General features: G+C 47.6%; 1 protein-coding gene across 2 annotated transcripts in view; it reads right to left on the bottom strand.

Moving 5' to 3' along the window:
- NEURL1 (neuralized E3 ubiquitin protein ligase 1) overlaps nucleotides 1–11,610 on the bottom strand; it is a 139,010-nt gene continuing 127,400 nt past the window's right edge. For both annotated transcript variants that reach the window (XM_088528655.1, XM_088528654.1), the window contains exons 5-6: nucleotides 1,509–1,655; nucleotides 1–260 (exon numbers count right to left, since the gene is read on the bottom strand). In XM_088528655.1, coding sequence (XP_088384781.1) covers nucleotides 19–260; nucleotides 1,509–1,655 — 389 coding nt within the window. In that variant the 3' untranslated portion in view covers nucleotides 1–18. The remainder of the gene's footprint in view (nucleotides 261–1,508; nucleotides 1,656–11,610) is intronic.

Below are 11,610 nucleotides of genomic sequence, written 5' to 3' on the forward strand. Positions count from 1 at the left end.
GCAGCACCGGCTGTTGCTCTAAGTGCTGCGGTACGTTTTGATGATGTCCTTGATGGCCCGTCTGCAGATGGGGCAGCACGCGTTGGACATCTTCTTGAGCTTCAGCCCGCACGAGTAGCAGAGACACATGTGTCCACAGGAGTAAATGACCGTGTCCACCATGTTCTCATAGCAGATGGTGCATTCGTCTCCCCAGGGCCCCGAGACAGCTGGGGAGATGGGTGACTCGGGCAAGCTGACCGGAGAGTTGGGCGCCGTGCCTGCAACGCAAGGAACAGGGTGAATCACACTGTGGAAAAGGACGTCCCGGGGACCTGCTGCCCCAGCGCCAGCTCACGGGGCCCTGGTCCGCATGGGGGCTGCAGGACCAGGGTGCTGCCTGTGACCTGCTCTCACCCACCCAGGTAGAGCCCGTGTTCACACGCCAGGGCCTGGGCCGCTGGGATCTGCCGCCCACGCAGAGCAAAGCGCAACGCAGCCGCTCCCGGCAACAGGGACGAGGAGAACGGTCTGAGCAGGGATGAAGGGGGACGAGCTGGAATGGGTGCTGAGAGCTGTCTGCTCTGCCAGGGTAGCGCGTGGCCGCAGCCACTGCCGAGACCTTCAGGGCTTCATCTCTAGGGCCACCCTGGGGATGTGGGTCCTCTGCGCCCTGCTGCAAACCACCCCAGGGACAGAGCAGGGTGGCAGCCTGTGGCACCCATACGGGCAGCAGCGAGCAGGCAGTGGGCACACTGCTGCATCAGCAAGGGCTACAAGGGCAAGGCTTGTCCCATACCTGCCACCAGGGCTCCCAGTGAAGCCAGATGAGGTGCCATGATAATGATTTTTTTTCCCCCCCAACCATTTTTTCCCCCAAACATCTGCATGTTTGCTTGTCACCAGTTACTAGAGCTGACACTGAGAGCCACCTCCAGAAGAAAACAGTCAGCACTGACAAGGACTTGTGTGTTACACACCCCACCATCCGTGCCTTATGATCACCCAGGTCCTTGGGGTATTGAAAACACTGCAGGATACCTTCTCATTTCCTGCAGCAAGTACATTTATGCAGATCTCGCAGGACTTAATCAGAGTATTAGAAATATCAACACTGGCTTTTTCTGCAGGAGGTACTGTAGGTGTGTGGAAAGCAAAAATGGGGAGAATTAGGTCTATTCGCAGCTCTCGCCTAAGCTAGCGAGGCTCGTGCGGCTGCTGCAGAGCCCTGCAGAAGGAGCAGCGCGTCACAGCCACGCGCACCGCACAGAACCTCCTCTGGGACCTTTCACGACGAAAGTGGTTGGAGGAATATTGCTGTCTGGGCATCTAAGCAGCTTCCACGTAAAAGAGGCAGAAAATAGATTTTTACAGAGGTTCTCCCTTCCTCCCAAGGGGAGCCTCCATCCATCACTGCTTCCAGCGGCCTTTGGGACTAAGCACAGGACACCAAGCGCTCCGCGCGGAAGCAGGCAAGGGCAGGCACGTGAGACGAGCGCACAGGACGGGGGAAATCCAACCCAACTTACCGCTTATGGAGCTGCAGAGGGGGCCAGAGCCACATGTGGACAATATGGGGTCCGAGATGCCACTGCAGAGCACGGTGGGCGAATTTGGTGTTGATGTGGGCGAGCTCGGCGTGGAAATCCCCAGCCGTTCGGCTAAGATGGTGGAACCTGCACATGAGGAAAAAAAACAAAAACACGGTCCTGCTTCTGCAATCAGCAGCATTCCTCCTGCTCCCTGCATGCCTGGATGTGACTGCTCACGGGCACAGAGTCCCTCAAGGTCTTTTCTAGGCGTTCCTGGCTCCGCCACCTCCTGCCCCCAGTCAGGTCGGTGTCAGTGCAGGTACCTGGCACTTCTGCTCCGGCGCCTGCCCTGCTTCCTCCCTCCATCTCACCCTGCTTCCTTCTACTGATCCTATGGCCAGAAGCAACTCAAATCCCCTTGCATGAGGAAAGTTTGGAGGTACGTTTTCAATTCTGGCAGCTGCAAGTTTTGCAGAGGGGTTTCATTGCTAACCATGCAGCCTGGCCTTCACTAAAACTGCAGTGGTGAGGGAGCAGCACACAAGTGCAGGAAGCAACGCACAGGACTGATTTGTCCACAAAGTTTCTCACTCTCCAGCTGAGGAAAAAAAAAAAACAAGCAGGGTAACTCCAAATCACAGCTAAAATGTGAAAACTTCACGTTACCATACAAGGAGCAGAGCGACACAGAGGGTTCGACTCCACCGTGTCCTTGATGGACTTGAGGCCGCTCTCCGGAGGCTGAGAGCCATAGGAGGCCAGGGAAAGGAGTGCACTCCAGAACAGGTCCTGCAGCTCCTGCTTGCAGAGAGGCTATTGAGCAAGCGAGCACCCAACCCAGGGAGCAGAGACTCCAAGTGCCAACTTCAGATGCAGCAAAAGCCAAAAGCAGAGCAGCAGCGTATGCCAGATTTTCTTGCCCTTTTCAGCAGAACAAGACAGAGCTGTTAAGGAGCAGCCCAGGGACCTGGGGAGGTCGTGCTTGGGTCTAAACCTGCCCTGAGGACCTTACAGGGGACAAGAGGCGCGTCCCTTCAACCCCAGCCCCTCAGCGTTCCACCGAGGAGAGCTTTCCTCACGGGTGTCCTCCGGGGTTGACCTGGCCTCCGTGACGGGCCCCAGGGCCCTCGTGCACACAACGCAGTGGGAAGGGCCCTTGCTCACCGCCCGGACAGGCCCGAGGCCGGCGCTTGGCTCGCTGACATATGCACCGAGCCCAGCGCAGCCTCCAGTGACAGCCACTAGCAACGGCCCTTCCTTCCCAATCCGACAGATGACCCTAGCAGAAAACCTGCCCTGTGGGTAACGCACACTGTAAACAGACGCAGCAGGGGCACCATTTCAGCTCGGTCACTGCACACATACCAAATGTGAACACTGAACAGCTGAACGTGTTTTCAAGCCTTCCCTCTCCTCCCTGCAGCCTGGAGACGTGGCTTCCACTCAGCTTGCGCGTAGCAGCGCGTTGCGTTTCTAATACCAGCCTGGTCACTTTAAATGCAAAATAAAGCCTACTGAGACTTTCTTTTTTCTTTTTTTTTTTAAACTTGGGCTAACAGGAGAATTTGGAGATGCCCCAGGCACTACAGAGTATGAACTGATGGCAGTGGCACAAAGGACTGTTCTACAGTGCAAGGAGCGCTCACTGGCAAAGGAAACACAACCTCCCCTGCCCGCGCGGCGGGGCTGGGTCCTCAAACAGCCTTCGTGAGGACCCAAGGACCAGCACACACCTTCCCAACAGCTTCTCCTACTGAGAGCACAGGTTTTGGCTTTCTCCAGCAGAAATACAGAGATTTCTTCACTTAAAATAACATGAACTGCCTAGCAGACAAGACAAACTTCTCCCTTAGTGGCAAAATAATCAGCATATGGCACGTTACTCATGCTGTTAATATATTGCTGGATGGTGCACAGATACCATGACACGGAGCGTGGAATGAGATCACGGGCAGGGCGGAAGGAGCGCGGCCAGCTTGGCTTAACTCAAACCAGACACGTGTGCTCAGGCCAGGCACGCTCAGTGTGTGCACCACGAGCTGGCTTTCAAACCGGGCTTTGAAAAGTAAATAATTCTAAATAAATCAATTTAAATACTAATTTAGAAATATTCTTCCTCTCTGTAAAGACTCCAGATAACTTGTCTTTGCTGCTAGATCTTGATCTCAAACACACTGAACACGCTGGAATCGCTTCTAAATGGATTTTGAATCAATTCCATTTGCTATTTTATCTTTGTTGTACTTGTACTAACAAGATCCAGCATGGACTGACTATTTCTCTGCAATTCTGTGTCATCACTATTGGAGAGGTGCAAATAAATGAACCTATACATTCATCCACCAAAGGAAAGAGAATATTAAATTTTCAGTACAAAGGAGCACGATTATCAAACGTGCTGACAACATCATGCTGGGAAAGGCTGCTGGTATGCTGGAGGACAGGTTTACAATGCAAAATGATCTAGCCAAACTGGAAATTGGATCAGCAATAAGTGGGATGCTACTCAATAGGATCAAATGTAGAATATTATTTAGGCAGAGACAATCAGCTTCCGAAGTACAGGCGAGGGGATCAGACCATTTAGTTAGAAATATATCCTGTCTTACAGGGAAAAGCTGCTGGAGGTCAGTAGATGATCATAAATCATCAGTGCTGTCCCGTTTAAAGACGGCTACGCCAAACCTGTTATACGAGGGCCAGACGTACTGGGGCCTAGCAGCACTATGCCATCTCTGTCCCTCAAATCCTGCCCGGGCAGGTCCAGAGCTGCCTTGGAAGTTAGCCCTGCTCTGAGCAGGAGGTTGGACAAGATGCCTCCCATGGATCCCTTTCCAACCAATGCTGTTGTGTGTCTGTAAGATGATAACAGTTTTCGCAGGCTGTTAAAACGAGGGAGGAAACAATTTCTCCTCTGTGAAAGTCCTGAATAGCACAAGAAACCATGAGCTCAGACACCCAGGACATTCACGTTAGACATTATGTAGATAGTGAAGCATTGAAAAGCAGTTGGGTTTCCTCAAGAGACTGTGGTATCTCTGTGATCAGAGCTCTAGAAGTTTGTGGTAGGTCACCTCTTGGGTTCCCATCCAGCCAGCTATGGCTTTTATGAGAGTAGTTACCCATAGTTGTAACTGCCCCGCCACAAAAGCCCTAACTACAACCAAAACACAGCAGCTGTGGCTCCCAGAGATACTTTTGGCTCTCTGTGTATTGAGGACAGGCTGGTTTCCCAGAACAACTGCAATTCACTCTCCTTAGGCCATTCCAGCTTTTAAGCAAACATCTTTTCCTTCATCACTCTTAATGGCATCTGTCTGGGGAGAACTGTGCTGCTGATGGATCTCAGTTGGGAAGGAGGCCAGATACAATGGCAATACTCCCTAAAAATACAGGAAATTAGTCAATTAAACCTCCTCCCTGCTCCGGTAATTCTTCCTCATTTATAAAAATCATACTTCTACATTTCTTTTTCATGGCAAAATGATTTCATAGCAATAGTTGACCTATTTATTATTCCACATGCCCCAGAGAAAGGATCAAAAAAGGTTGGTAAGAAAGAGCAATGTGTAGTTTGCATTCCCTGCTGAACTGGCTCCAGTGCCGGCAAATCCCCGGAGAACCTCTGTGGCATCGAGCAGGGGGCAGTGCAGTAGCTGCCATGGACCCCAAGTTCATGCTAACTCCAACCCATTTCCTGGCTCAAACAGCAGCTGAGAAAGAGAGGAAAAGTCTAGTACTGTGCAGTAGCGTATTGCTTCCTTATGTGATTGCTTGCTTTGGATCAAAGGATGTTGGAAGATTGCCAATTTATGGTGTTCAGAATGCATTTCTTACTCTGGTACCCATTCCTAAAAGAGGTGATGTAGGGCTATTCCTGTAGGTGGAATCTAGTAGGATCGGGACCTACATTTGGGTTCCTTTGCTTGAAAAATCTTCTATATACATCCTATTTTTCTTGCTCATTGATGTACTTTCCCACTACTGTTTCCTTTGTCCATCCTGCCATTACAGAAAAAGGCATAGATATAATTTTACCTTTAGAGCATGCAGCCTTTGGTGGAATCAGTACACTGAGGTCTTACCCGGGGGGACTTTTGAGCACATCACACTAAAACAAAAGAACGCAGCACCCGCAGTGCCTGGGCACATGGAGGTTAAAAGCGAGCAACGTTAGGGAAGGATGTAATCACATCCATCACTTGTGCATGCTGCAAAATACATGTATTTACCCAGCAAGTTGCTACGTTCCCATGGTGATGAAAACAATACTGCATTGATCAGAAACCAGAGCTTCCTTCCCCGCGGGCTCAGCCACGCTGGGAGCCCGGTCTCTGGGCGGCAGCTCACGCTGCCTCTCAGGTGACTGACACCCCTTGATATTCCACGGGGCTTTCTGCATTCAGACACTTCCTGGAGCTTTCTGAACAATTTTGAGTGGAACAATATTACATTTTGTTCTTTACAAGCCTGTGAAAACATACAGGATTTTGCATTATGCTACACAAATAGCCAAGAATAAGTCCAAAAGCAACCAGAAAGATTTTTGCATGCAAAACCAAAAGGCCTGTATGTGCAAGAAGAATTTCAAATTCAACCTCTGTTTGGGGAAGCAAAAGTTGGGTCAAATTCACATGAGATCAACAGTCTACTGTTTTGGGTGGAGCAGAAAAGGAGTGTGCTTTAGGGCTTCACTGGAGCATTGCTGTCCTCACCAGCAGGTCTGTTACTCTGCTGCAGCAACACGCACCCTGCAGCTAAGCTGCAGGAATACTAAAACTGCTGCAATTCCAGAGGAGCTCTTGATCTGTCAGCACTCACAGCCCCAGCCCAAGGAGCTGCACGAAGGCCAAGAGCACAGGACAAAATTGCATGTGAGCTGGTGTCTTTCTCGGCCTGAAAGGTGAAGCTCAACATTTACTCAGCACTTTGTCCTGAGCAATCCTGAGGGCGCAGACACTCTGCAATGAGCATCTAGCTGAACTGAAGTCAAAGAGCTGCTGGCATAGTTATGAAGGGCTGGGAGCATCTTCCTCGAGTCCTCATGTCCCTTTTAGCAGGAAAGTTTAACCTTCCTCACCTTCCCCATAGGCCTCCGTGTCAAAGCTGGTGAAATGTGAGATGGATGCCTAGGTCTGTCAGAGGTGAAAAAAGAAGCCTAGATTAAGTCTTAATCTTAAAATGAACCATGCAAAAAGCAAGAATTGGAGTTTTCATTTTGTTTAAGAACAAAAAAGCCTTCTAAGAGCTCACGGGTATTAATTATCCTGACCAAAAATGCATCTGTGCAAAAGCCATGGCTTTTTCCACCTCATCTCACAAAGGCTATTTGGTCAGAGTGGTTGGGAGACCACAGCAAACACAGGCCTGTGAGCAAAAGCAAAACCACTGCATAACCTAGCACTTCCACGCTCCTCCAGCAGCAATATGTTTAAGTAGGGTGGCAGATGCATATTGGAAACAATTTATCCTTTTCCTGCCAGCACTGCTCTCAATTGCTATGGGACTTTCTGGTGGATGAAAATGCATCTGACAAAGGAAAAGAAAGAGTTTAACCTGTTTTGTCATTGTCACAGTAGCCAGAATTAACTCATGTCAGGGTTAGTTCAAAGAATATGCAGATATTATCTCTCCCGATAGATGAGACGTAATTCAAGGAGGTTGGTAAATGATCCTGTATATTCACTGCAGACAGGCAAAGGCACTATGGGAGAAGGGAGGTCTATATATCACTTATTATGAACTTCTCACTGCATCCAGGGATAGTTTATTATCCTAGTGATGAAGATCATTATTCTCGTGGAGGGACGTGCACAGAGGGAGAGACATTTGCAGACATGTGTGGAGAGTTAATGAGCAGGCCATATCCCGTGCCTGCTGCTGGGACGAGGTCAGTGTGCTTCACTCAGACTTGGCAAAAAGTAGCTTTGCTCCCCAAAACACTCCTGGAGGGGCTGGTGCCTTTGCAGCCACAAGGACAGACTACAGCACCCAGACACAGCAGCTCAGCCACAGGACTGAGCCTGCAAGCAGGGAAGACTCCTGGTTTGCAGCTTCAGCAGGCAGAGGCTGCCGATCCACCCCAAGGGCTGGAGGGAGACATGAACCCGGCACATTGAGGGCTTCCTTTCCAGATGCTGGCTGACACCTCAGTGTTCAGGCTAGGGCAAAAAAAAAAAATGCCCTTTCACTTACCCACGTCAAGAGCGGGTTAATTATGTGTCATTTGTGATGAGCTCTTTAGTTGGATGTACACAGGTGCTGTGAGCTGGTATTAACCCTGACGTTGCTGGCACTTCCCACAAGGAATAACTATTTGACTGCATCCAGGTTGCGGCAACTCTCCAGTTTTCTGAGATCTAAGTGGTAAAGCACCCTGTCCTCTTTTAAATTTTATTTTTAAATTCTTTTTTTTAAAAAAATGAAGATAAACCAGGAGGGTGTACGAAGAGCTGTATGCAGTGCCAGAATCAAGGCCAGCAAGTTACAGAAGTTGTAATGCTCCTGTGTCTCCCTCACCACTTAACATCAGTAACATCTATTATTTCCAAAGAAAGATAAACCCAAGTGTCATAGAAGGGTTTATGAAGCGGGAATGGCTTAATACTAGCTAATTTCTTTGCAAAAGGCACTAAATATTAACCTCTTGCAATATTCCTACCTTCCTGGCAACCAGGGGCTGAGCAAGGGTGCCAACCCGCTGCCCACGGGTAAAGAGGCCGGCGCGTTTAGCCCGTGCGCATCCTGCACGCACCCACTGCAGCTGGGAAGCCAGACTGCCCGCCCCACATCCTGGCTCTCAGCTGTCCCGCAGGCTAAAAAATAGTCCAGAGACATCCAGGGAGCTGCAGAAATGTGTGACTGCTCTGGGGGGCCTGGAATTGTTCCAAGGGTGGATAGAAAGGACACAGACGTGGAAGAAACTGGGCTTCATTAGCATAACTGCTGATGGAAGAAGTTATTTCATTGCTTAAAAGGAAATGTTGATATTAATGGCAAGGCTGTAATTCATGAGGGAAACTGCACCAAAAAAACAAAACAAAAGAGAAGACGAAAGATGTTTTACATGCTGGTGATTCATTGTGAGATACAAGAAAATGAAAGAATCCCCCCAACCCTTTGGCTTCCCAAATTCTAAATATATAAACTTGTTGTTGCAATGGTTCCTCCAGACATGAGTCATACATTTCAAGACCTTATGGGGTCAATCAATTTAAACTTCACAAATGAATTACAACACCAAAGCCAGGCCAATATATCCAGACTGTCTCATTTCAATCTTTCAGAGCTGTTGATAAAACCGTGTGTGAACTCAAATGCTTATGAGTAAAAGCTGAAAATGATAAATCACTTTTAAAAGTCTGGTCGTGCCTACGGGACAGGAACGATGCCTGAGAAAACCCACAGGCCTGAAGCAGTGGAATTCCTACAGCCCTGGCAAAGCCAGTGCTTTGCTTCTCCTTGCCCATGCAGCCTCCTAATGACTCGGTTTCTTTTTTGCCTGTCCCACCTGCACAACCCATAGAAGAGCAGCACCTTAAATATAAAATAATCAGAAAGGTTTCCAATCTTGACAAGAAGATCTACTGCCTCCCTCGATAGCTGGTTCCCCAAGCTAATTACTTTCAGTTATGTCTAGCTGGAATTTGCATACATTCATTTTCCAGCAACTTGAGATTTTTATGCTAATATCTGCTACAGTGAAGTGCCCTCTGCTTTCATTTATCTTCCCTCCATGTGGTCAAGTTGCCTCTTGATCTTTTCTTTGGTAAATGAAACAAACTGATATCATCGCTTCTTGCTACAGATGACTGTAGTCTCTCACTGCACTGTAGAGGTGCTTGGCCTATAATTATTTTACCTTTGCTGGGTGCCAAAAAAAAAGATAAAGTTTTTCCAATCTCGTCTTTATTTTCTGCTTTTTTAATTTCCTTTACAGTAAGTTTAGTGCCAGTCTACGACACCAGACTGGTAAGACTGAGGCAAAAGCCTTGGTCCTGCTATGGGTCAGAACCAAATCATTAATCTCAAGGTCTGAAATGCAGTGGCCAGTGCTGAAAACTCTGAGCCACCCAGTTTTCAAAAGCAGAACCTCTCTAATTGCAAGAGTGGCATTGCTGCTCTCCACCTTCTCCATCCTCCAAAACAATCAGAAAAAAATGGAGAGAAAGTAGACACAGCACATCTCATTTTCTGTATTGTATAGTTTGCCATAGCTCTGATGTTCCTTTAACACTGCATAATAGTGCTTTGATTAATTTAATAATGGCAGAAGAGATGCCCCAGAAATAGAATGACATCTGCTATATAGGACAGGTTTGCTACCATTTCCCTCTTGCAGGATGTGTGTCTCATTTATTTCAAGGATATGGAACTTCACGTTTTCTATTAAAGCTAGAAAAGATGACTATAAACATGTCTTCTCCTGTGATAAAAAGCTCAAATTACAAAAGATGGATCACATAAAATTACTCTTGTTTGCATTCTGGAGATGGAGCTTGTCATTAGACATAAGATAAACACTTTATGGTCTCTGTACATTTTCTAATATTATAATAGCAGATATTATGGCAAGTGTCATAAGCTGTTCTCCTGCAGTGCAAACAGCACACGTCACTGCACTACAATTGCATTGCAAAAGGCAGAGATGCAAGTTCATTATGGGCTTTATCCTTCTGGCCGAGTATGGCTGATCCACATCATAACTACTGCAGCTACAGACCTGTGCTGTGCTGGAGACAGCCTCACAGCCGCTTTCTGGGCAGTTGCACTGTACCACAGCACTGTAAACGCGTGTCTGAAAAGCTACATTTATATTCTAGCCCTCCGGCGAGGCTCTATCAGCGTGTTTGGTTCCCTCTGTATCTCACTTGAGACCCAAGGGCTCATTTGCCATTTGTTCTCCCATGACTGACGCCAGGAAAAGCTTCTTGCACGCTCGTAAATATAGGTAGAGTTTTCCAACTCTTGTTGGAAACAGGAGACCAGTGAGCAGATTTTCAGTGGAAAACATGGATTTATCTAAAATGTCCATTGCGCAGAACTTGTGAGCAGGTAGGGACGACACGCACAGAGACTCGGTAATAACTTGCTCAGCGGGAGGTTTGCCCAGGTTGCAGCAGGGCCACGTCAGGTCTGTGCTCTGTCGAGCACTGCGACAGGATGCGACTGTGATCCTCTGTGGAGAAACACCCTCTCTGCCCCGTTCTAGGATCTACGGCAAACAGGCCATTTGCTCTGCGCAAAACAGGCAAAATCAGTGATCTCATAGGAAAAGAAGTAATGGGCTGATGACTTAGTCTCACCAGCAGCTAAATGGCCTGAGAATATTTTCCTTCTTACGTATACAGGAGCATTTAATCTTCCTCCTTCACCTGGGATCTGGTTGACTTCATCTACCTTTATCAAAATGATGTGTTGGCTGTGAGCAGAGCTAGCCATGGATTAGGTACAATGTGCACAGAAATGTAATCAAGGGGAACTATTGGGGTTTGATTCCTGGGCTCCTGGAGATAAATTATAGTATTATATACGTCATCTGTGAGCCTTTAATAGCCACAAAATATTCACAGCATAGGTCTATGGTTGACTTTAAGCAAATCGCTTAGGACACTTAAAGACAGTGACTAAGGTGGATTGGACCCTGCAGAGAGAAGTGTGTGCTCATCACAATTTATCTTCAAAGACTGTCTACCCAGGAGCTGTTAGATGTTGAGATTTGTTTTTTTTCTGTTGAGTAAAAGCAGCGTTTTAATAATCGGAATTTTAAACACTAAAGGGATATATTTAAAGAAATATGAATGTAACAATATAAGCAATAAAGGAGCATTTCCAAATCATTTACATGCACCAGTATGCCCCATTTATTGGCATTCTTTTGCATGAGTTATGGCTGCAAATTGGCTGTCTAATTGCACAAACAAGCTTACTTACAAAGGCAAAATCATGCTCCAAAAGCAGGTAATTTCTTTACTCTGAGACTGTTCCATCTGGGGGTCACAGTGGGGATAACTTTCTGGGACATCTCAGTGGGGGAAAAAAAAAAAGTCTGAAGAGCCAGCTCCACTTGAGATAGAAACGAGCCTGCTGGGGCTTGGTA

This window comes from Tinamus guttatus, unplaced genomic scaffold, assembly GCF_059628265.1.
Source record: "Tinamus guttatus ecotype Peru unplaced genomic scaffold, ASM5962826v1 Tinamus_guttatus_pri_ptg000314l, whole genome shotgun sequence".
NCBI classification, from domain to species: Eukaryota; Metazoa; Chordata; class Aves; order Tinamiformes; family Tinamidae; genus Tinamus; species Tinamus guttatus.